The 26,130-nt window shown below is 44.7% G+C and overlaps 1 protein-coding gene across 8 annotated transcripts in view; it reads left to right on the forward strand.

Moving 5' to 3' along the window:
• The window catches only part of RGL1 (ral guanine nucleotide dissociation stimulator like 1), a 270,331-nt gene extending 252,954 nt beyond the window's left edge, over positions 1-17,377 (forward strand). For all 8 annotated transcript variants that reach the window (XM_061160903.1, XM_061160907.1, XM_061160904.1 and 5 more), the window contains 4 exons: positions 2,979-3,165; positions 6,928-7,182; positions 12,140-12,254; positions 14,907-17,377. In XM_061160903.1, coding sequence (XP_061016886.1) covers positions 2,979-3,165; positions 6,928-7,182; positions 12,140-12,254; positions 14,907-15,094 — 745 coding nt within the window. In that variant the 3' untranslated portion in view covers positions 15,095-17,377. The remainder of the gene's footprint in view (positions 1-2,978; positions 3,166-6,927; positions 7,183-12,139; positions 12,255-14,906) is intronic.
• Positions 17,378-26,130: the final 8,753 nt, after the last annotated feature.

A 26,130-nucleotide genomic window follows, 5' to 3' on the forward strand; every position in this document is an offset into this window, starting at 1 on the left:
CACTGGACTGCCAGGGAAGTCCTGATAACCAGTTTTATTAAACCAGGAAAGTAAGGCACAGACAGGGTTAATAGTATGCTAGTTATTGTCAGATCTGGGCTCAAATCCAAGATTTGGCTCTAGAGCCAGGGTTATAACCCTTTTACTATCTGCCTAGTGGTGAAATACCTTCTGGAGGAAGAGGAGAAGGAAATAGGAGGAGGGGGGTGGGGAGAAAAGGTGGAGAGAAAGAGTGAGGAGAAAGGAAGGGAAGGAAGAGAGATGTCACTATATTTAGACCCTGTGCTTTGAATGTGGCAATTTTTATGGAAGAGTCTTAAGAGAACCTAGTCTCTGTCTTGACGTTGATCTCATAGACATTAAACTCTGAAAGACATTAATTAGACCAACGAATCCAATGACGGCTAGGGAGACTAGTTCAAGGAAAGAAGGGTTATCATTTGGTTAACAAATTTGTCCTTCCCTTCTGAAAGTGTAAACCTGTGTCTGATCCTTTCACTGACACAGTCTGTGTTGGCCAGGAGTTTCACTCTTCCCCGCCACAAAGCCTCTGTAGTGCTTGGAGGTCCAAGAAGGGAAGCAACGTGGAAAATGGGGCAAGAGGTGGTGGGATGGAGTTGAGACAGAGCAAAGATATGCTCTTTGGGTCTTGGAATTTAAGCTTCTAATTCTTCAAATTATTTAATAAAAAATCAAGCCTGTCCTCATTGTTTCTCCTCTTGTTATTTTACATAGAATATGTTAGTCACTCAGCAATGTCCAGCTCTTTGTGACTGCATGGACTGTACCCCAACAGGCTCCTCTGTTCATGGGATTTCCCAGGCAAGAATGCTGGAGTGGGTAGCCATTCTCTTCTCTAGGGGACGTTCCCGATATAGTCAGTGCTTATTTGGGTTTGGACCCATTTGCTAGTTTCTTCACATACCATTCCTTCTTGCATCTTACACCTTCCTTCCTGTTGTTTATTGATGGTAAATAGTCATTGTCTGAGAAAGTCTTTGTTTTGCCCTCACTCTTGGAGTCATGTGGTATAGAATTTCAAGGATGACGGTTATTTTCCTGCAGCATTTCAAAGCTATTATTCCATATCTTCGGACCTCTGTTGTTGCTTTTGAGATGTCTGCTGTGTGTTTAATTTTTGTTTTTGTGTATCATGCCACCTGCCCTGTTGCTTTTAAGAATTTCTTTTGTCTTTAACACACCACTGTGCAGGTTAAGTGAGGATTTCGTCTTATTTATCCTATTCTGGGTGTTCTTCCTGGATCTGAGGATTCTTGTGTCCCGTTAGTTCTGGAACCTCTTCAGACTCTCCAGACATGGTGTCTTTTCCATTCTCTCATTTGTCTTCTTCTGGGACTCTCCTCACATACATTGCAGGCATCTCTTCCATTCTCTGTGTCTTTTAACCTCTTTTGTTATTCATGTCTTTATATTTTGATGCTGATCTCTGAGGATTTTCTTCAGACCTGTCATCTAGTTGACAGTTTTTCTTTTCAGTGTTTGTTTAGTCCTTCCACTGAGTTTTAAAATTTAAATCACTACCTTTTTGTCAGAGTGCCTTGCTCTTAACCACTGTTTCAGTTTCTTCTCATATGTTTTTAATGTTTTTCAATGTATTTGTTTTATAGCTTGGCTCGTGGTAGACACTCTAATTATTGAATGAATGAATGAATAAATTATTAGTTTGTTTCTGACAGTTTTTATAATCTAAAGTTCTCAGGAGTCTAGAGTTGCTGTTTTGGGACTTCCCTGGTGGTCCCATGGTTAAGACTTCACCTTCCAATGCATGGGGTGTGCGTTTGATCCCTGGTCAAGGAGCTAGGATCCCACATGCCTCGAGGCCAAAAAAAAAAAAGATCATCTAATCCTCTAGACTTGCTGTTATGCTCCTCTCTTTGGATAGGTTATTTCCTTGTGTGTATATTGTGAGCTCTTCTTCATCAGGGAATTCTCTTCAACCTTTCCTTCAGAAAGTTTTTTTTTTTTTTTTTTAATGCTAGTTTCTTCAGAAGGATCACTGGCCTGAGAGTTCCTAGTTCTTAGATCAGCTAAGTAGCAAATCTGAGTGAGGTGCTGGCTAAAACCACATGTGATTTAGGGGAGAGATTTTTCTCCTACCCAAACTCAGGCCAACAGATAAATTTCCCTGCTGCTTTCCTATGTCAGTAGGAAGATTTTTTTTTTAGCCCATCTTTTTACTAAGAGTATAGATTGAGAATTGAGAATCCTGCCTCTGTATAAAGGATGTCAGTACTAACTCTCTACGTTACATGAACAGAAGCCCTCATCTTTGGACCTTGTGTACGTGTTAGAACCCGTGTGCTGAGTTTGCCAAGCTTGGCACCTCCCACTCCCCATCCAGAGCAGCTGCAGAGTTAGCTTGCATGTTCTGGTTTTCAGTTCCCTTTTTGTTTCTAGCCTGCAGGGATTTTCCTGACTGTCTTGTAAGCCCAACTTTGAAAAGAATTTGTAATGCTTCTCATCTAGTTGTTTAATGATGAAGGGGTTTAGGTTATTTTAGTTTATTTAGGTTTATTTAGTTTAGTTTTAGGGATTGTTGGAGAAGAAATCTTCCTGCTTCGTTTCTTGTCCAGCACAGGGCCAGCCTTCTCTTTTAGCCTCTTGGAGTTCATATTATGATGGGAAGTGATAGGAGTGTGGCCACAGCACTTTGATCCTGCCAAAGTGGTGCAGGAACTCTCAAAAAATGGAGAACGATTGACCCAGGAAGACCTCAGATTAATAAGGTCCTTCCTCCAGCTAAGCAATGTGTGTCCTTTGAGGTTAAAAATAACCTATTGGGACAAGATGTTTACTGCGATCTATTAGAAGCTGGGTAGCAAATCTTTCCTAAGATAATAACAACAAGGCACACAAAACTGAGAAGACACCAAGGACTTATTAACACAAAAATACTTGCTTAATCATGGATTCCAGATTTTTAAGAGCCCGAATGCCTGGCATTATCCTTTCTGCAGGCTGTTTCTGGGGTCGGACATTATCGCCAGTAGCACTCCCACCAAAGAGCAGCCCAAGTCCACTGCCAGCGGGAGCTCTGGTGAGAGCATGGACTCCGTCAGCGTGTCATCCTGCGAGTCAAACCACTCAGAGGTGGAGGAAGGCTCCATCACTCCCATGGACACACCCGATGAGCCTCAAAAAAAGGTATATCCTTAACCTTTTCCATAATTCCTGATGCGGGCACCTGACCCGGCGTTTGCCGGGTCATGAGGAATGTCTGTTTTCTGGTTGATCTCGCGAGAGGATTTTGCAAGTCATGTTTTGAACCAGGTCTTCAGTCCGGGGACTTATTCCGTATAGAAAGTGTCTAGAAGTGATAAGGCTGTTGGTTCCTTCATCGAGCCTTTCAAACATCGTTCCACACCTACATCCAGAGGCAGCTGAAGGACTGTGACTTGTAACGTGAGCTACCCTTTATTTGGGAGATGGAGAATTGTCTTCAAAGAAGCGAAAAGTCAAGAGCCAAAGGTGTGTCAGTTTCTTGGTGGCAAACCTTGTCTCAGCCAGGCTTGTCCCACAGTAGTGCTGCAGAACAAACCACTCCAGACGCGGTGCCCTCAACCAACAACCGTTTGTTCTCTGTCCTGCGTCTGCAGGTTGGTTGGTTTGGCTTGGGCTTGGTCATGATTTGGTCCAGGTCTTCTCTACCTGCCTCTTGTGGTTTTTGGAGTCACCCAGGGCCTGCTCTTAGCATGCTAAATTTGGATGAGCAAGAGGGCATTGCACATGCTTAATAAGCCTCCGCATGGGCTCTATCTACCAATATTTATTTTCCAAAGCAAAGTTGTATGGCCCAATTCCACATAAATAAATGAGTGGGGAACTATACTCCACTTCCAGTGGGAGGAAGTGTGGAGTCACAGGGCATGGGTGCAGGGGAGGGTGAGGAATGGGTAACAGGGATACCATCTACCGTGTCCCCCAAAAGGGAGAGTGATGAGAGGTGATAAAGGAGTTCTCAGGGTGAGTCTTCATGTCCATGGCTGTAGAAATAAGTGAAAAGAAAACAAAAAGTCCACGTGCATCTCCTACACACACCTGCTTCAGTCTGTTGCTCAAGGAGCTTGGATGAGAGATGTCAACTTGGACGTGACCAGAACTTGCCCCATTTGGGGGAGGATCTTGCCTGGCTAGACTTGCCGTGTAAGTGACTTCTGGCCCCTTAGCTTATGCTGAGGCCAGCGAGGTAGAGTGTTGGTCGCAGTCTCTTCATTTTGGTCGGGTTTGTCCTTCTGTAAGGGGGTGTGTGTGCTGCTTCATGTTGTGATATAAGCACCGGCAGCAAAACTGGAAACCCTCAGATGACCTTGTCACTAAAGGAGTCAATCCAGGAAGGGCTCATTAGGCCTGAGATGACTCAGATGCTGCCCCAGTGGGATTTCTCACCTTCCTGTTTTGAAATCTGGAGACACATCTTTAATGCTCCAAATATTGAAGGAAAGCTCTGCAAATACCCACGGACTGGCTGTTCTCTCAGGCATGTCTGCCTCATCAGGGATGGAATCATCCTTCATGACTTGACATTTGGCACTGAATCTGTCAGAAATCTGGGGTGAAGTGTCATCACTCACCTTATGACAGGTTCTTGGGCCTTGGAGGCCCCATTTCCGATGGACTTTGATGATGGGCGTTGTGCAGCAGTGACTATTGCCCCCGTTGCTGTGAGGTTTCTGCCTGTGCAGGAAGGACATGGAGTCACGTTTGCATCTGTTGGTGCCGTGGACGTACCCACAGGTCCTGGTCCTCCCTTTGAAACTGTGCAGAAGCCCAGCGTGTGTCCTGTGCACACCGCTTGCTGCGTTCTTTTTGTCTCCTCCCTTACACGCTGGCTCTTTATGATTTCTTGCACAAGTCATGAATTTTAATTCTTTGGCTGAACCTTTCTCAGAGTCACAGATTTCTGTAGTTTTAAAAATGAGTAATTGAATTGGATGCCAAGTAATTGCTGGGCTGCAGAAGCCCAGGATGTTAACCCGAAAGGCCTCAGTCCTGCTCAGGGCTTGGCTGGCCCGGAAGACCTCCGTGGCTCCTCCCTACCCTGAGGTCCGGCAGCCCTCCACACCCTGCCTTTCCCTTTGGCTACACTGTGAGGTCGCTCTTTTGAGTAAAGTGTAATTTGCATTCCTTTGTCTTGGTTCCCCTGATTGTGATTTCTAAACATTCGCTTCACATTTGCTCCACATTACTTAGATTCCCAGGAAGAATTTGGGCTCATGAGGTGGTCTATGGTGGTTTAATGGTGCTATAACCCAGGCTCTTCAAGGTGGTATCTTGAATATAAATATCTTTAAAATCATGAAAAAATCTAACAAAGGAAAAAAGATTTATGTGGAGGAAAGGGAAGGGGGAAAAACTGAACCAGTAATTGGAAAATGGACCCTCTTCGCTACTGTGTGGTACACCTGCAAGCAAAGCCAGGCTGTTAAATTATTCACCACCGTTAGCCCTCAAATTGAGCCACTAAGGTAATTCACTTGGGAAGCTAAGGAAAAAAAAGTAAACCATATTATGATAGAGCTTCAGTTAGACTTCTGCATACCAGAGTTGTCATATCAGCTGACTGGCTCTAATTAAACTAATGATGCAGTTGAATTTAATGTACGGTTATGCAATGGGAAAAAGTTCATAGGAAATAAAATAGAGTAGACTTCATTTTACTTGGAGGCCAGATAATCAGAAAACCAAATTTCTGTATTTTGTTTCCATGGGAGGTAGGTGGGTATGAAAGACATTAATAAGTTTTCTATTTTTTAAATAACCTCCAGATTATCTTATTGGATTAATGTGGTATAATTTAGCTTAGCTCATTGAGAAATTATTTGTAATTCTATAATAAGAACTGATATTTTAAATGATTCAATTAGTGGTGTGTGTGTTTTTTTTTTTTTTTTTTTTGGAACACCACCTAATGAGTTGGGGACATTCTCTTTCTTTGGTAATTGGTGTTGCACATATAAGAACTCTGTCATGAATCAGAAAAACACATTAACTTTAGTATATCATTCCTTAATTATTCTTGATATGCGACATGAAAATGTGTACAGTTGGTTCTAGAAACAAATGTGGTTAAGGGTAGGCTGTGTTCCCTTGGGCAAGTCACTCTGTTTCTCTGAATCAATTTCTCTCATATTGATAATGCTCTGAGTTTTGTTCTTGAGATAAGACACCCGAAAGCTCATCACAGGCCTCACAGTGCTGAGCATCCCTGTATTCTTTCACCATCTTATCATGGACTGCAGATAAGGGCTTGGTTACGCCCTTGCTATGTGAACCTGGGAGCCAGGAAACTTGAGAGCACGTCCTGATGGTGCTGTCAACACCCATGGCCTCAGGTTCCTCAGCAGCAGAAAGAGAGTGGGGCCGGGCGATCTCCAGGGCTAATGTTCCATGCAGAGCTAAATAATCTGTGGTCCTTATCTTAGAAACGTCTAAAAATACAAGCCATTTCTCTCCTGCTCTGGAAGCCAGTGGTGAAGTAGAATCACAGTAGAAATGATCTCTGTGGGCAGGTCAAACATTCTTCTTGCTCAAGGCAGGAGGATTGGGCTTTCCTCCTGCCCTGTCATCTTCCAGCTTCTTTTGGGAGTCCCTGTTGCCTCTAGTTTCTGGTATCTGCTGCCATCTGCTGGTTAACCTCCTGCAGAGCAGCTAAAAGCTCAGGAAATGAGAGGCCCGCCTTGCCTCCCAGGTTGCAGAGTGATTCTGCCCTGGATTCTGAATCATTGACAGGCCTCTGCCATGGGAGTGCTTCCATCAGAGATGAGACCCACGTGTGCTGTGGGCTGTTGTAGAGCAGATAACGGAAGTTGATTAGTCTCGACATTGACCTCTGCTTTGCAACTTAGCGCACCGTTGGCCAAGGTTCTAACAGTTCAGTTTCCTTCTGGGGTGTGCTTACTCTTCCAGCTCTCCGAGTCCTCCTCCTCCTGTTCCTCCATCCACTCCATGGACACAACTTCCTCAGGGATGTCGTCCTTGATGAACCCCCTCTCCTCCCCTCCGTCCTGCAACAACAACCCGAAAATCCACAAGCGCTCTGTCTCTGTGACATCCATTACCTCGACAGTGCTGCCCCCCGTCTACAACCAGCAGAACGAGGACACCTGCATCATCCGCATCAGCATAGAGGACAGCAACGGCAACATGTACAAGAGCATCATGGTAAGGCTCTCGGACCTCCATCCCGAGCACTCACGTGCCGTGTCCGCATACGCACGTGCATTCCTGCCAGATGCATCTGTGCCGTGTGAACCAATGCCAGAGTCTCCCCAGATATAGGCTAATAGCGTGTTCTTTAAACTTTTTATTTTATATCCAAGTATACAGCCAGTTAACAATGTTGTAATAGTTTCAGGTGTGCAGAAAAGCGAGTCAGTTATACACACACATGTATCTAATCTTCTTCAAATTCCTTTCCCATCTAGGTTGGTACAGAATGTTGAGCAGAGTTCCATGTGCTGTACAGAAGGTCCTTGTTGGTTATCCATTTTACACATAGCAGTGTGTACATGTTCCTCCCAAACTCCCTAACCATCCCTTTCCCCCACCCTTCCCTGCTGGTAACCATAAGTTCCTTCTCTAAGTCTGTGTGTCTGTTTCTGTTCTGTAAATAAGATCATTTGTCTCATTTCTTTTTAGATTCTGCATATAAGGGATATCGTATGATATTTCTCTTTCTCTGTCTCACTTGCTTCACTCATCATGATAGTCTCTAGGCCCATTGATGTTGCTACGAATGACATTATTTCATTCTTTTTAATGGCTGAGTAATATTCCACTGTGCATATGTACCACATCTTCCTTATCCATTCCTCTGTCAATGGACAGGTTGCTTCCACGTCTTGGCTTATATAGACTAATAGCATATTTATATAAAAATGTGCATATCAGCAGTGTATATAAGATACAATTTTTTATGTCTTAAAAGTTGCTAAGCCTTATTCGTCCAAGTCATTGTCACCTTCTTCAAAACTCTCAATTGGGGTGACTACATAAATGTATCCCAGGGAGGACGCCACTGCTGCACACCTCCCTGGAAGTCTTCCCAGGGACTTACGTGTCCACATGTCTAACTGAATTGCCATGCATCCTTAGCAATGTCCTTGGTAGTAGCAGTTTTCTCCTCTAGTCACTTGGAGTCACATGCAGTACAAATGGATGATCAAGCTGGACATATAGTTTGTGTCCACAAGGAACTATACTTACATATAAGTGAGACTGGCTTATTTACAAGAAGACAGAGCTTCTTGTAAAAATTTCGTGTTTCTGAGCACAGTTCCTAAAATGTGTTTCAAATAATGGCAATCTTTTTGGATTACAAACCATGCCTCTCCTGTAATTAACCTTGGGTATGTAAGGTCTAGTGTGTTTATTACAAGAGCAGACTCCTTATCTTAAAGCACATAATGTATTGAAAAGCAAACTCTCTCTACACCTGAAACTGATACAATACTATCATTCAAATAAAAAAACAGCAGACTCCCTGTAGTAAAATCACACAGCTCCTCCTGCGTCTCTCACCAGCTTCATCACTTGCCTTCTTTGAGGGCATACTGACTACTTACGAGCTCAGCTCTGAATATGACATAATGATCTGGAGGCACTGTCTTTGAACATCTAAAGAAAAGCTTTACTACATCGTTCACTGAATCAACAAAATGTTTCATGACCATTAGTTGTGTACTAGTCATTGGACCAGGCTTTGGGAGTAGGGAGACAGTTGATACATTTCTGTCTTTGAGGAACTTATAATGAAAAAGGAGATTGTAAAGCATTTTTCAAAACATATTAAATATTCTAATAGAGGTCTGATCAGATTTTCCCAGGGCCTACAGGCCACATGAAGGCCTTTGTGTTAATCCTGCAGGCAGTTGAGTCTTATCAAAGGCTTTTATGTAGCAGTCAGATTTGCTCTTTAGAGAAGTAACTGGCTTTGTGGAGACCTCGTGCTGGCACACAGGCGGGTAGATTAGAGATGAGGGAGAAAATTAGAAGCTGCTATCGTATTCCATGTAGGAGGCGATAAGGGTTTGAAAGAAGGTCATGTGGCTGGAGATGATACGGATTTTTGAAAAATTTTTGTAAGTTAGAATTGTAGAATCTATCCATTTAGTTATCAACTTTTTGGTTCCTTTTGTGGGGGAGTGGAAGAGGAAGGGCTAAGGTAGCTGGATGGTGGTGGTCCCGTCAAGTGTGATATAACTGCTGGAGGAGGAGGTTTGGGTGCATTCACATTGGAGGTCACCGTAGGACATCCAAATGGCGTGGCCTCCCTGGTAGTCAGTCAGAAACACAGGTTGGTGCAGGGCTGATGCTGGGGTCGAACACTGGGGGTCGTCCAGCCCCACCGGGTGGACATGGTCTTGCAGGGGAGGGGGGAAGGCTGAGACGGAGCTTGTGTGGTGGTGACAGAGGGGCTGATAGAGGAGTGTCAGGGCGGAAGGGGAACCGCCAGGCAGCCAGGGTCATCGGTGTTATTGTAGTATTTTCAGGGTAGTTTATTCACATGGCTTCTCTCACATTGCCATCCAGGGAAGTGAGTGCCCGCTGTGTGACTGCGGTGTCTCTGAACTGAAAGGAGCTGAGAACTGAACACATGGACACAGTCAACGTGGATGAATCTCTGAAACACCCTGTTGAGTCAGAGAAATCAGATATACCGCTTCCTACAAGGGGTCTGATGTTTCAAAAACAGACCTTACTTGGGGCATTAGAAAACTAACCTCAGGGAAGGGCACAGGGAATGTTTTGAGTTCCTATATAAGGTGTATGAAGGAGACATCCAGGTACCGTTCAGTATTGTAACCATCAGCCATGTTTGACAGGTGAGCGTTTGAAATGGCAGAGTCCAAACTGAGATATGCTATGAGTGTGAAATGCACCCAGGTTCTGAAGACTTAGTACAAAAAAAAGAATGAGGATGTAAAATATCTTATTAGCAATTTTGTATTGATTATATGCTGCTATAATATTTTGGGTTTGTTGGATTAAATAAAAAAATTAATTCCCCTTTTGAAAAAAATTCAAATGTAGCCACTGGATATTTAAAATTACAAATGAGGCTCGTATAGTATATATCTACGGGACAGTGCTGGTTTAGTGTATCAGCGTAGCGTTATGTGGCTGAACTCAATGCTATCCGTGATGATCAGTTCTCCTGTAGCTTTTATGGTACAAAGTTACAAACCCTCAAGGAAAGCCTTTGGCCATCCCATCTGTATGGACACGCCTGAGGAGGGTTAAGGTAAAGAAAATAAGGGTAGCCTGGCTTTCTCCTTAAGTAGGTTCAAAGTTGACAGCTGAACCTAACATTAACCGTGAAGGTGAAAAGCAAAGGTGTTAGTTGCTCAGTCATGTCTGATGCTTTGTGACCCCATGGACTGTAGCCCACCAGGTTCCTCTGTCCATGGAATTCTCCAGACAAGAATATTGGAGCAGGTAGCCATTCCCTTCTGCAGGGCTTCCTCCTGACCCAGGGATTGAACCAGGGTCTCCTGCATTGCAGGCAGATTCTTTAATAAGGATGTGCCAGATGTTTTGGTGACACACACTTGAGCAGGGTCTTTGTCACTTACAGGGACCCCGTTGTAATGCCTGTTATTTATTGTATCCAAATACAGCTGCTTCTCCAGACCAGAGAGGGGCCCATGGGCCCAACATCCTCAGGCTCACAATGACAGTTTCTTGGAGGAAATCAGACTTCTTTTTTTTGGCTCTTTTTCCTCTTTCCTCCTGGGGAGAGCAGCTTTTATTTCTAAGTAAGAAAATCTGTGTTTTCTCTTGCTTTCTTTCAAATTTAAAAAAAATCAGCCAAGGAATAATATGAAAGTGAGCTCTCCCTTTTCCTGTTTCTCTGAGCACCCTGAAACTAGCTGACTGATGGGCAGAGATGAAGGGGAGATTTAGGCTGAGAGGAGCTTGTACTTTGAAAAATGTTAGATTTATTGTCTGTAAACACTCAGAAGCTAATTTTTAATTGAAGCAACATTTACATACAGTTACATAGATCTGAAATGTTCTATTCTTTGGATTTTTATAACTATAATATATATATTTATTTAACTACCATATGTGTGTGTATATATACGGTTATATATATATATATATGTATGTAACCAGTATCTATATATATGTAGCTGTCATATATGTGTATTTATCTATGTAACCACTATATTATATATATATGGTTATATATATATGTGTGTATATATATATATATGTAACCACCACTGCAAGTCTAGATAAATAACATTTTTCATCCACTCATCCCTTCTTCATTCCCAAATTCCCTTATGCCCCTCCAATCCTGCTTTAAGCGTAGCTGAGTATGAGTCTAACGTTAGTTTTCTGACCCCGCGGGTTAATTTGGCCTGTTTTGTGAGAACAGACCCCTGCAGCCTGTTGTCCTCTGGGTCTCCCTCCTCTGGCTGTCCGTGACATGTGTGAGATGCATCACGTTGTTGTGTGTTTCAGTTCCCTTTAGCTGTCACGTCATGCTCTGTCCTGATCACACAGCACTGTCTTTATCCTCCCCTGTTCTCCTGTCGATGGAGATTCAGGTTGTTTTCAGTTGGGGGCTGTTATGACTAAATCTGCTGTGAAAGTTTGTACAGAAGTCCTTTTGTGGACACACGCTTTCATTCCTCTTGGTGAATATCTAGAGGTGGGCTTCCTGGGTTGTGAAGTCAGTTGTACTCTTTGAAATGGTCAGTGTGCGGACCTGTGGCCACGTCTACCCCACAGGTCGTCACCGGTGCTCAACAGGTAAGGGGAATCTTGTCCCAGGACCGACAGCACCGTGCATTTCCCACACTTCCCTCATACACATTCTTCCACTGGAACCTCCACTGGATCTGGCAAGGCACCCCGGGGTGTCGCTCCTGTTTTAATGGGGGAAGACACTGGCTCTGCAAGAGGCGCTGATGGAAAGAGTAGGTGACCTGTCCTCTGAGGGCAGAGCTGGGACTGGAATCCAGGAGGCTGGTTCCTGGTCCTTGCTCATTTCGCAGGGCCATTTCTCCTGGGAAGGCACAAAACAGCAAGACGAAGAAGGTCAGCAAAACTCTTCCAGGAAACACAAAGTTAAATGCTTTACACACCCTTTCATTTGGCTTTCCAGTTGACGAGCCAGGATAAAACTCCCGCCGTGATCCAGAGGGCGATGTTGAAGCACAATCTGGACTCGGACCCGGCCGAGGAGTACGAGCTAGTGCAGGTCATCTCGGAGGACAAAGGTAGGCACGTGTTCCTCTTCAAACCAGGTCGCCCCAGTGTGAAAGGACCCTGTGTGGACACAGTGTCTTATTTTAAATGGAACCAAGTTGGGGGTGGGGTGGGTATTTTTATTTACTTGTTTATGTAATTAATCTTTTATTAATTGTCATTGGAGTAGAGTTGCTTTACAATGTTGTTAGTTTCTGCTCTATAGCAAAGTCAATCAGCTATATGTATACCTGTATCCTCTCTTTTCCAAGTGGGGGTTTTGAATTGCCCAAGAGTGGAGTTGTGTGGGGAACCATGCCATCACCTCACTTGTTATTAATTCTCTCGGGCTAGCCCCCCAGCAAACCTTGTTTTTTCTGAAGTTTTGCTGAGCATGCCTCCCACCCATTCTCTGTAAATTTCTTGTCAAGCATGTTTGTAGGAAGAGGTCCCTCCTTGTGTGTGGTGGGGGTAGGCAGAGCCTGTCTGGTCTTTGCCGACGGCCATCTACCTCCATTACCCAATTACATGTGTCCAGGTTGTATGTGAACCTGAAATGTAGCAGTTCCTGCAGTGACTTCTCATTGTTTCAGTTAACCATTTACGAGAGTTCAGCCTTCAGTTGATCCCTATTCACGACTGATCTTCAAGTAGCCAAAGCTCCTGATGGCAGAACTGTGGAAGGTTCTTGACCTCACACTTATTGAAGCAAAGAACCAGTGAATGTGAAATGCAGCAGTTTGCTGAGCAATCCATTAATTAAAGAAATCTCCTTCATGGAAACTCTGGGCAGATAATCCTCCTGAATGTATCAGTTTGTTAATCTGAATTGGGGTTGTCTTTGTTGAGAGGAGGAGGCAAACTGGTAGGTGACTCCTCTATGCCACGGCACATCCAAGAAAGTGACTCAAGCAGAATAAGTCTGCTTTCCAAGTGCAGAAGGAACAGCTAGTACTGTTGACTAAGGCCAACCCTGTTTGCTGACTGACCCAACACACTGACCAACGCAGGTGTCTCATTGTGGGACTGTTCCCCAACAAGCATTCCCCTTTTTATAGGGATTTGGAAAGGGAGCAGCTACTCGTACCCCATTGACCCAAAAAATCACCCAGGACTGTCATCTCAGGCCCAGATAAGAGTGGGCCAAATTAGATTAATAACCTTTTCCAAGCAACGAAAAGCCACAGCCTCAGAGAAAACTTTTCCCACTGTCTCTTGGAAGTTTTCTGATTTATCCAGCTGAGCCCAAGGTTGTGGGGCAAACCTTTCTCAGTTATATCTTTTAGTGTAGTTACTGTTAAAAACTTCAGCCTACAAAGTGGTCTCTTGGGTTTTACCACCCACACTGCCCCCAAGCCAATGCCAAGGTGAGGCCCGATGGGTCTGAAGATCCAGGAGTCCCGAAGCACAGCCAGGGCCCAGCTTCATTCACCACTGGGTGGTGGCGGGTGGGCGGCTTGACCTCTCAGGGCCTTGGTCTGTAATTAGTTAAACGGAGACAGTACCCTACTAGCCCCTCATGCATCATGGGGAGATGGTGACAGGAAATAATGTACCCAAAAGTGGACAGTATTTGAGATACAGTACGGATATATATATATATAGCTGTGAGATAAGTTGTTACTGACCTCAGGAATATGTGGGCAAGAGACTGGGGACACTTTCAGGGAGTTATTCTTTATGGAACACTTGTGCAAAATGTAGCAGAGTCCCTCAGAACCTGATTGCATCAGTCTTGGCAGTGGAATCTCAGTGTTTGACGCTAATGTTAGTTTGACTTACTCCAGATCTGCAGTCACATATCTCACCTAGCTGCCTGCCTTACTCCACTGCTACAAAGCTAGTTTTGCACATTTTACCTTTTTAATTCCCTCTTGGTTTTTAAAAATATCCCTTACGCCTGAGTGCTAAAGAGTGTATACCTTCTTTTTAAATTAAAAATGAATTGAAATAACTTTGCTCGATAACTTCATATTATACTTGGAACAGTCCTTGTTCAGAAATTACAGTTATCTAGTTGGGACTCATTGAAATAGACAGTTGTTTAAGTTTTAACAGATATAGCCTCTCTTGTCTGGTTTCCCTTTAACATTAAAATGCAACCCCCTAATGAAGCAAGCTCTCAAGTGGTGGAAAATACTGACTTGGTTTGGGGTTAATTTAAAAATGTTTTGATGTTCCAAGTAAAGATTTCTGGAAAGTGCTGTAGATTTTCTGCCTTTTCCCCCATGTCATCAGATTCACTTAGTCTCTGAGAAAAATTTCACATTGGGTAGAAAATGAACCACAGAAGGCTGGAAACCCCGGGCTCTGCTCCCAGTCCTGCCATTGACTAGCTGTGCACTCAGGAATGTCTCTCAACTCCTCCAGGCTTCCCCGTTTCCTACTCTACATCCTTCCGGCTAAAACATCCCACATTTGAGCATTTTGTTCACGGCTTGAATTTCCAAGATTGGATTCACACTTAAGTTTTTAAAATTGGGATTGGGAAATTGTTGGAACCAATTTGGTGTGACTGAGTGGTGGTCGTTATCCAGCTCCGTTCACATTCCAGGAACAAAGGACTATAATTCCAGCCATGAGTCTGGGCAAAATTTCCATCTGCCATGGTCAGGGCTGGGCTGACCTACACAAGCTGACCACCTTCTCTTCCCTCATCTCTCTCTTTTTTTTTTTTGTTTTAGAACTCGTGATCCCAGACTCGGCAAATGTCTTCTATGCCATGAACAGCCAAGTGAACTTCGACTTCATCTTACGCAAAAAGAACTCTGTGGAAGAACAAGTAAAACTGCGTAGCCGGACCAGCCTGACGTTGCCCAGGACAGCTAAACGGGGCTGCTGGAGCAACAGACATAGCAAAATCACCCTCTGAAGGCAGAGACGCGGGGCCCCTCGCTTGCCAAAGGCAGGGTTGGGCTGAGAATAGGCCATGGTGATCGCAACTACCACCCAGTGTTAGAGGATCATTGGTGAAGTGGACTGAAGTTTGTTGAGCACCTCTGGTGTGCAGGGCACTATGATAGGCATCGTGGGGAAATCGGAGATGAGCCTGACACAGAACGGATGACCGATTCACTGATTCTCTTTGACCTGAGATTGAAATGCAAAATTATCCGCATTTATAAATCTATATGTATGTACACATATTTGGTATGTGTGTGTATATATATAAATATGAGGGACTTGTGGGATATTCTGGACTACGGGAAAACAAATTTGCACAATGGCCTGGGAAGTCGAGGTCACTTTTGACAGGGAAACAGAAGGAACTGAGAACCTTGTCTCTCACCTCCCAAGTAAATGGAATCACCCCTAGGACTGCAGAGCGTCCTTTGTGCCAGTATTATAAGAAGTCCAACCTATTTTTATAAAGGGAGAGGATTGCTTTCTCAATCAAGTGCCACCAGAAAAGAACCACTGCAGAGGTGGGAACTGCCACAGGCTGAATGAAAGGCCACGTCAGACAGGGTTTGGATGAGCCAGTGGCTTTGACCTCTGCTTGCATCGGCCAATGCATCGGCTACCCCAGGGAGGGTGGGGAGCAGCTTCGGAGGCCCCTCTGAGCCACTGAACCAGCCGTCAGGACGCCCCTGGAGGCAACGCAAGCCCATTTTGATTTGGTAACTGCATCGTGTGTCTCCCATCCCCTAAAGAGCATATCACAAGCATTTCTTGCACACGTAGCCATGTTCTTTGGTAACTTATCAACCAGAAAAGAAAGCTCAGAAGGTTGATGATTCACTTGGACTCTGATCTGTCTCAGAATGCCACTGCTTCATTGTTTTTTTCTGATTGCCTTTTGCATGTGAAACTATATGTTTGCAGTCTTTTGCCATCTGGATCGTAGTACCTCTATATATTAACGTGCAATTTGTTCCTCAGGTGTAGAAATCCCTACTGCAGCTGACTATGTCTGATCATTTTGAGACCTGTGAAAGATTTCTGAACAGCCATCGCTCTGTGAATAGCCCCCTGGAGACGTTCCCAGCTGAGAGCAGTGTCCTGTTTTTACTAACTTTTACAACCTTCCTGTGCCTACTCATGGGGACAGAAGTGGGGCTTCAGCATACTATCCAGACCATTTCTAGCGAGGTACACACATTCTTCCAGATGGAGTCATTAACTTTCCTTTTCAGGTTCCCACACTCTGTATCAACAGTGACACTTTTGTCTTCAGTAGCACCATCATCCTCTCCCTTCCAAATCTGAGCTGTGCTGGGGTTTGAGCTATAAAGCCATAACATGTGGGATGTTGACATGTGTAAGAAGCACTTTTAGAATGTTGTCCTTTTTAAGAAAAAAAAATCTCAAAATACCAGTTTTTATTCCAAAAATAAAGAACAAACCCAAATAAGAAGTGCAGATTGTAATGTAGAGCTTTTTCTTTCTTTTGTTCGCCACCACCGCCCCCCCCCCCACTCCCCACCCCCTGTCCTGTAAAGAGAGCTCCCAAAGGTTATGTGTGATTCATGTTCTGTAAATAGTCATATGAAATCTTCAAGAAACACCAGGGAAAGTCTAGAGATTTGTGCCCTTGGACCAAAGAATGAGAATGAGCCAGGAAGGCCTCAGATTTCCTGTAGGTCTTTCTAGGTCATAATGTACCTTGTAAAGACTGACTGGTATCAACTAGTTGAAAAGCATTTTTTTTTTTATTTTTTCCTATTTGCAAAGCCGGTCCAATTTGTGCTTCTGTGCTTGGAGGAGGGATGGCCAGGGTGCTAAACATCATGGAGATGAAAGGAAATGTATCCTCAGCCTGAATTTATTGGCTTGAAGATCAAAAAGAAAATGTAGAATTGTCAGCCTGGTTTACGGTGCAGCTACCAAGACTTACAAGTTACGCCCGTGTGCTCGCCTTGTGTATTTATACTATATATGTAGAGTCTAGATTTATATACTGCAATGTAATATATATATATATATATATATATATTCCTTTTTTAAAAGACAGTGGAAGTTACAAGTAGATAAAACATAGCTTCATTTATTTAATGCCACTTTAAATGTCTTAAATTTGTTTCCTGGTGGACTGCCGGGTAATGCTTTTAGCTGCTGACATGCTTGTCTTTCTGCCTCTCTGTCATCTGTTTACCTTTTGATTAAGTTAATAAACTGATTTGGGACTTGGTTGGCATGTGCTGCCAGACTCAAAGGGATTGTATCTGGAGTGTTAACCTGGTGGATCTGGGTTTCAGATGTGTCAGTAAGCGCTTTGGGAGCCCACTCTGGTCCGGCTCGAGGGAGCAGAGGGAGAGCCAGTGGCCCAGTTGGGAGGGGTCCTCGCCACCGTCAAGCATCATTTGCATTCAGGGTCAAGAATGACATCTTAGGAAATCGCTGTCAGATGCGATGGCTTGCTGGAGGGCATCCTTAGGGGTAGTTTGGCTGGGGACACTGTATAAAATCAAACTTAGGATCCAAGGTAGGACTTTGCTTTCTTTCCAACAGCCTTTCCTGAGTCTCCAGTTGCTACCGTCAGCATAGTTCTTGAAACCATCCTTGGTGTTTCAGAAGCCGGGACGGCCTCTGTATAGGAAAGAAGGAAGGTCTTCCCAAAATTCAATCAGACCTAGACCAGCTTCATTCATCGGCATTCCACCATATCATTCCCCAAGAAAGGGATTCCTAGATAGATCCAGATTATCAAGTTTTCTGGGTCCCTGTGGGATATAGGAGACAGCTAAGTAGGTGTTACAATAATTGATAATATGCGCAGGAAAAAGGGAGGTTTCTATTTCTGGCACTAGGTGACTATATTGTCAAGATTATCTGAGAAAATGGGTTCCCTTGTTTTGTCTCCCTCTAGAAGCAGCTTGAACCATGAACTTCCAGATGTTCAGGCTGGTTTTAGAAAAGGCAGAGGAACCAGAGATCAAATTGCCAACATCCGCTGCGATTTGATCTCTGGTTCCTTTGCCACAAGCTGGAATCAAGATTGCCGGGAGAAATATCAATAACCTCAGATATGCAGATGACACCACCTTTATGGCAGAAAGTGAAGAGGAACTAAAAAGCCTCTTGATAAAAGTGAAAGAGGAGAGTGAAAAAGTTGGCTTAAAGCTTAACATTCAGAAAACTAAGATCATGGCATCTGGTCCCATCACCTCATGGGAAATAGATGGGGAGACAGTGGAAACAGTGTCAGACTTTATTTTGGGGGGGCTCCAAAATCACTGCAGGTGATGATTGCAGCCATGAAATTAAAAGACGCTTACTCCTTGGAAGGAAAGTTATGACCAACCTAGATAGCATATTAAAAAGCAGAGACATTACTTTGCCAACAAAGGTCCGTCTGGTCAAGGCTATGGTTTTTCCAGTGGTCATGTATGGATGTGAGAGTTGGACTGTGAGGAAAGCTGAGTGCCGAAAAATTGATGCTTTTGAACTATGGTGTTGGAGAAGACTCTTGAGAGTCCCTTGGACTGCAAGGAGATCCAACCAGTCCATCCTAAAGGAGATGAGTCCTGGGTGTTCATTGGAAGGACTGAAGCTGAAACTCCAATACTTTGGCCACCTGATGCGAAGAGTTGACTCATTGGAAAAGACCCTGATGCTGGGAGGGATTGGGGTCAGGAGGAGAAGGGGACGACAGAGGATGAGATGTCTGGATGGTATCACCGACTCGATGGGCATGAGTTTGAGTAAACTCTGGGAGTTGGTGATGGACAGGGAGGCCTGGCGTGCTGCGATTCATGGGGTCGCAAAGAGTCGGATGCGAATGAACTGAACTGAACTGAACTGAGAAGCAGCTTGGTGACATTTTGTCTGAAGGAATAATGTCTTAAAATTTCCTTCTTTGGAGTCTTTTCAAATTTGCTGTGCAGCACAGGATCATTAGGAAGTATGCAGTCTTGCTCCGTGTCCTGATTTCAGTCGTCTTCAGAAGTTTCCGCAGTGCCAACCCTCTTTTTCTATAGAGCTGCTGCAATGGCCCCAGTTACCTCCTGTATCCACAGTTCCACTCTGAGAAGTTATTTCCGTTGTACTGTGCATGGCTGTTTCCCCTAGGATCTCTGTTAAAATGAAATAACTTCTGGAAGGGATGGCTAGGCTAGGCTAGTCTAAACTAACAAAGCATGAAATCTCAGTAACTTAGGATAGTTTGGTTTTCAACATGTCACAGGTATTGCAAATCGGGCAACTCTCCTTAGTGGCTCAAGGATCCAGGCAGCTTCCATCTTGCAACTTAGTGCCATGATCTCAGATTTTTTTTCCTTCAAAATCACAGTGATGGTGGAGAGAACTCACAACCATTCCTGACTGCCTTAGTCCAAAGGGACCGTGTCGCTTCCATTCACAGTCCGTTGGCCAGTCAATGCCCCAGTCTAAGTGCAGGGGAGGTAGGAAGATGGAGGAGGACACTTGGAGTAGATGAGCATTTCCATCTCTGCCCAAAGGAATGCTGTCTTTTCACTAGGGTACATGGCTTTGTTCATTAACCACAGTCACCAAAAAGTGTTTGGAGGAGATGGTAGAGAGGACTTGAGATGGGGGCTGCACAGAACCAAGAAGGGTTGAAGACAGAGCGGTGCTCAGAGGAAGAAAAAGTATTAATACAAGAGTAATTTAATTTTGTTTAGAATTAGCCTTACAGAATTTATTTTTAACATGTGGTCACCACCAATTTTCATGCTTCTAATGTAGTCCCTACTCTGACTAAACTAGGAGCTCCTTTATAGATGTAGTTGTATGTCAAATCTTTTTTTAAAAAAAAATTTAGGAAATTTAAAATGTTGAAATATAAACTGTGAAATCAAATAGAAGCCAGGCAAATTTAATTAGACTCTGAATTAGAAAACCACCATTTGGTGTGGTTTCTCAGCATCTCTGCCTAGAAAACTGTGTGGAAGTAATTCACTTATTTAACAGTTTGAGGTATTTAACATTTTCTTAAGACTTGGAAGGCATCGTACAAATCATACAGTCAACGCCCTCATATTACAGATCCCCTGGGCTTGAGGCTCAGAGCAGTTAAGTCACATGCCAGAGGTTGGGGCAGGGCTCTGAATGACCAGACTCCACTATGTGGGTGTCACATGGGTCAGGGCTATCCTGACATATTCCCCAGAGCCTTCTGGAGCTGGAGAGAATGCCTGGGGTCTGCTGGCTCCATACCCAGCCTTCCAACCATGTGAAATTCCATAAGCTGCCTTGGTGAGGTGGGCATCTGGTTGGCTCTTTCAAATCTCCAAAGAGAGACCTGCAGCTGGTTGGAGCACTGCTGCCTTTTATTCTCAGCATCATTCCATCTCACAGAAGGGGAAACAGGGCTGTAAGATTACATTGCAAGTTAGCTCCCACCTGGGATCCATGATGCACCCACAGAGTGGGTGAAAAGCACCAACTGAATGAGTCATTAAGGGAGTGGAACCAGTGATCAGGACCGAGTACTCTATCACAGCCTTCTCAGAAGAAATCATGTTTAATCCTACCAGTGTTTCCTCCCAACAACAAAATGTTGTTCAGAGCAACATTTTGCACTGCAGTCGGTCTCTCACAATGGTATCCATCAAGTTGAAGAAAGAAAAAGGAGAATGATTGAAATTGTTTCTAGATTGCTCTAGCTATTAAAAATAATACCAAGGCAACAGATCAAAAGGGGAGAAGCATTTTAAATGAGACTGACTGCTGCCTTGCCCCCAGATGTCTATTTCTGATCCTGATTTATACAACATCTGACATCCAAGCCTCAGAGAATTGGCCTGATCAGCTGAAAAAAATTCAGTATATGAGATTTACTAGGTGGGAAGTAAACATTGGAGCTGGAGTTCCAAGCTTCTATGTGTGTGAGAGAAAGAGTTGGGGAGAGAGCGAGCAAGCAAGCAAGCAAGAGATCGAAACATTAGATACTAATGAGAAAACAAGAAACGAGAGACTCTCTCCCCAGAAGCTTTTCATGCATGCAGTTTGGTGTGGGTGGGATCTCACTGCCTGGCTCTGACTCCCAGGCCACTTAGTATTTTATCTTCAGCAAGTCTGTTAGCTATTGCCTTATCTAAAAAGTGGGGATGGAAGACAGCTTCTATCTCTTGAGGTTCACGTGCTATTAAATTACACGGTGCACATAAAGCACTTCTCTCTGGCGCTGCCTGCAAGAGTTCACTGCTGGTATTCCTGGGAAGCCTCCTTGCCCAGTGAGCAGCCACGTGGGGCACACGTGACACTCAGAGGTGGGCCCACAGATGCCTGAACAGCACCCTGGGAAAATCGAGCCTGCGGCTGCTTTTGGCAGAAAATCTGACTCATGGAGTTGGAGGGCAGCCAGGGGGCTCCTGCAGCCTGCCTCACAGCCCTGCTCCAAAGGGAGAGGGGGCAGGGGAGTGTGGGTCTCACCTACCGCAGCGCCTCCTGGTGGGGCCGCGGCAGCACAGGGACCCTTGCTGGACACACTGGAAAGGGAGCCGCTGCCCCCAGGAAGCAGCCCTGAGCTGGAGCATTCCCCCCCTGGAACCTACAGTGACTTCCATCAGGGCCCCCACCTTCCTGGCTTCCCTCTGCGGTCAGGGAAGGACCATTCTCTCACCAGAAGCTGAGCCCCCTGTTCCTTTCTCCTCCCTCCTGTCTCCACCTGGACCTGGATCTTCCCCTGCAGGATGGGGCTGTCTGCTCTGACCCTCCCTCTGTCCAGGGATGACTCACATGCAGGACAGAGTCGTTGCTGTTCCATAGGCATCAGGGGGGGCCCGGGCATCCCACCGTTCCTTTACAGGCTGTCCAGCTCACCGCCGCCTCACTTCTGCACTGTTGCCGGATCGCAAGGATTAAAGAGTCATTTTAAGGGCCAGGGTCACCACTTCCATTCCAAGCCTCTTTTCTACTATTTTGTCACTCTGGTTCCCTGCCCTCGCCACCGCCCCCTTTCTGGCCTGTGTGCTGGCCTTACTTCTCCACCAACAATGGGGGTGAGTCTGTTTTCTTATCCCCCTGGTCTTGCTCCTTTCTCCTGGACTCAAACCCCTGTGCTGTGTCCTGCCTCTTTCCTCTCCCCTCTAATGCCCTAAGGCCTGCATTCCTCTTCTGTCCCCTCCCTGCTCACGCTATGGGCATGGTTTCCTCCTGATGTCCGTTCTGAACAGTAATATCCCCTTCAAGTCTTCACAATTCACGCTGGCATTTTACAAAGTAGTTAAAACCCTTCAGACCACACCATCAACACAGACATCTCAACTTCTATGTGAAGGGCTTCCCCAAACTGTCTGTTCTCTTTGGGAGAGGACACTTTGTTACGAGTTATTTTCTAAGGTCTCCGAAGAACAAGGAGAGAGGGCTGTCCAGGGCACTGAAAAAATCAAGTTCCCCCATGAGCAAGAGCCCAGACTCATTCCCCTAGAAGAGGAACCACCGGAGAAGCCTCGTCTGGACCAGCAGGGCCACGCAGCTGGTGTTCAGACACGGAGATTTGGTCAAAGTGCCCACAGCCGAGAAACCAAGCTGAAGAAATGCCAGGGAGGGGCAGAAAAATAAACGCAGTGAATTAAAAATAGAGACAAAACCAGTTCTCAGAGATGATTCTTCATTCTTTCCATCCTTTTTGAAGACATGCAAGAAGGTGGCTTTGGGCTGTGAGCTGCCTGCCTAGTGTAGCAGAATGATCTTAAACTAAGACCATCTCCATGTCAATACAGGCCCTTCTAGGCAAATTCACAGACCAGAGAGGAAGCCACTTTCTGGCCCAACAACAAATTTTAATGGAGCCATTCCACCACTTGCCTTGGGATCCCATTCAGTATTTAGTAATTCTGTCAAATATTCCTGAAAGCACACCTAAACTATTCTTGCTGCAATTCGAGCCATTTCCTCACTCCAGGCACATGATAAGAGAAGGTATCCTTTTCTCTTCTTGCCAGGAAGCCTGCACAAGCCTCTAGCCCAGCCTTAACCACAAGGGGGCAGACACCAGAAGCAAGAAATATACAGTCCTACAGCATGTGGAACTGAGCCTAAAAAACACAAGTCAGAACCTATCCTGAGATCAGCAGGCCCCTGGCTCTTGAGCGCCAAGAGGGGAGTGTACTGCTGGGTCACATAGGATATCCCATACAGAGGATCGCTTCACCAAGGTTGGAAGCATGACTAACCGTCCACATGCATAAAAATACAAATAGAAGTTTAGACAAAATGAGACAACAGAGGACTACGTTCCAGACAGAGGAACCAGATAAAACCCCAGAAGAAGAACTAAGGGATGTCAGTTCAGTTCAGTCACTCAGTTGTGTCTTGACACTTTGCGACCCCATGGACTGCAACTTCCCTGAGAATGAGTTCAGAGTAATGATTGTAAAGATGATCCAAGAACTCAGGAAAAGAATGGATGCATGGAGCAAAGAGTTTTCAGTTTTTAATGAAGAATTAGAAAAAATAAAGAATAATCAGAGTTGAAGATACGATAACTGAAATGAAAAATACACTGGAAGCAATCAATAGCAGAATAAATGAAGCAGAAGAATGCATAAATGAGCAGTAGACAGTGGTGAAAATCACTGCCGTAGAACAGAAACAAAGAAGAAAGAATGAAAAGAAAGGACAGTCTAAGAGACCTCTGGGGCAACCTCAAGCACATCAACATTCACATTATAAGGGTCCCAGAAGAAGAAAAGAGAGAAGGGGGTCTAAGAAGATATTTGAAGAGATAATAGCTAAAAACTTCCCTGACATGGGAAAAAAAAGTATTGGAAAAGATACTATGCTATGTGGGGAACCAGGGGTCATAGGGAAAAACAGAAGTGTCTTCAGGGGACAGTGATTCCTTAAGCAAAATGTCATAAAAGACACTCTGCCCCCGTCAACTTCAAACGTTCACTTGCACTGCTGAGCAATCAAGGGTTCTGTTTACTACAACTTGAAACCTTTACCCCAGAACATCATGGAACTTCCCTTTCATCTACAGATCTTCGCATCACCTATTCTGGTAAAGTTCATTTTGTAAAACTGGGGGCATTCTTGAAAGCTAGAGGAAAATATACTGTTTGTATGCCAAGAGATGCTTTTAACTTGTATTTAAACAAGCCCTATGCATGGGGAACAATTAATAGCTACATTGTCCTGCCTACCTCTCAGAAGGAAGTAGCTAATATGAGGCCATTCATATAGAAAATGCTAAATCTTGGTAGGTCGGAGGGATAAATTAGGAGTTTGGGATTAATATAGACACACTACTCTATACAAAATAGATAACCAGAAAATGGACCTACTGTATAAAATAGGGAACTATATTCAATATCTTATAATGAAAAGAACGAAAGAGAGAGAAAAAAAAAAACACACATATGTATAACTGAATCACTTTACTATACTTGAAACTAACACAGCATTGTAAATCAACTACATTTCAATTAAAAAAACTCTTAAAAAAAGAGAAGGCACAATTTCTAGGTAATCTGTTGTTAACACATTGTACTGAAACCCACCATTATTATTTCTCTCTTTTCCAAGCAAGCAAAAACAAAGCCAGAAACAATGTATTGGTCACCATTGACCAGACTCTTCAGCCTTGTTTCAGCAGCACCGCCTTGACTCAGGGCCACCACCAGCCTACTCAGAGGGGAGTCCCTCCCACATCCACTGCTCTCTCCTCACATCTCCCCGCCCTCTGACACATTTAATCAGAACATCTCCAGGGGAGGGAGGTTCTCTCTGAAATAACAAACACCACCACCAAACATAAAACTCCGGTGAAATGATTATTTCCAAGGCTGCCTGTGCTGTGCTGTCTGACTGTATCACCCATAACACGCTATCTTACCAGATGACCAGCCTCACTTTCACTCTCACTTTGCCATTAGTTAAAGCTTTGGTGAATTAACTTGTCAGTCATAGAGATCACTTACTTGGAAAGAGTGTCTCAAAAGCACAATGTAGAAGCCTCTTGGGAAGACTCATCATTATTTTACAGCTACTAATTAGATGGATTTGCTCCAACTAGAAGTGAAAAGATTCCCAAGTGTGTAGCTGAATGGAAATTTTGTTTCAGACACCAACCTTTGACTGGAAGTCTCTGCATTGTCTGTCAGGAGAAAATCCAAACGTAGAATTCCCCCAGAAACAATGGCCTCTGCATTCATGAGGACAGCCCAGCGTGGAGGGGTAGCAGCCATGCCTTGCCATCATCCCTGGGTCTCAAGACTGTTACCTGTCAACAACTCCAACACATAGCTGACTCTTCTATCCTGTCCCGCTCCCCATCACTCCCCAGGAGGCCCTTTCACAGCCCCACACCGTCACAGTGCCTGAAAGCCTCCCCACCCTCTGTGCCCAACTCTCCTCCCTCTCCTAAACTTTCATTTTTGCTCCCAAACCCAACACAATGGTCACATTCCCAGCAAAGCTGCCCCCTCGATGGCCCACCTCCTTGGCACAACCAAGTTCCGTGGGTTCTACGGTCACTTTCGTTTCAGCCTCTGAAAACAACCATCCGGCTATACACGGCAGCTCTCCTGGACCACGGACCCCACAGCAGTAGGCACCTTTCCTAGATCTCCGAGCATCTCAGTGCCCAGCCCAGGGCCTGAAACAAGATAGTGCTCACACCTGGATTCTGAGGTCCGGGGAGAGCTTGACCTGAAATTCAAAGGGGTCACTGAGGCCAACATGGGTTCTCCCATTTTTGCCCCAAGATAAAGCTCTTTGGCCTGGGACAGGCGTCTCAGTATCTTTTGATGAACAGGCTGATCAACAGCACAGAAATGCAAGATGAATTCTCCCTCATCATCCTCCCACTGGGGACTCCTGTCTCTCTGTACTTTAGAATGCTCTCTGGCTTACCCACCTTTTCAGCAGTCTAAAACATCCCCCAACTGGCCAGGAAGGCTGGTGACTACTCTCTCTTCTTTGCACAATAAAGTGATGATTATCTCTGGCCTCCGACATCCTTGGGCCAGGGCAAACCTGGAAATTCCAGCAGTGTGG

The sequence above is a fragment of the Dama dama genome, chromosome 14 (assembly GCF_033118175.1).
Source record: "Dama dama isolate Ldn47 chromosome 14, ASM3311817v1, whole genome shotgun sequence".
Classification (NCBI taxonomy): Eukaryota; Metazoa; Chordata; class Mammalia; order Artiodactyla; family Cervidae; genus Dama; species Dama dama.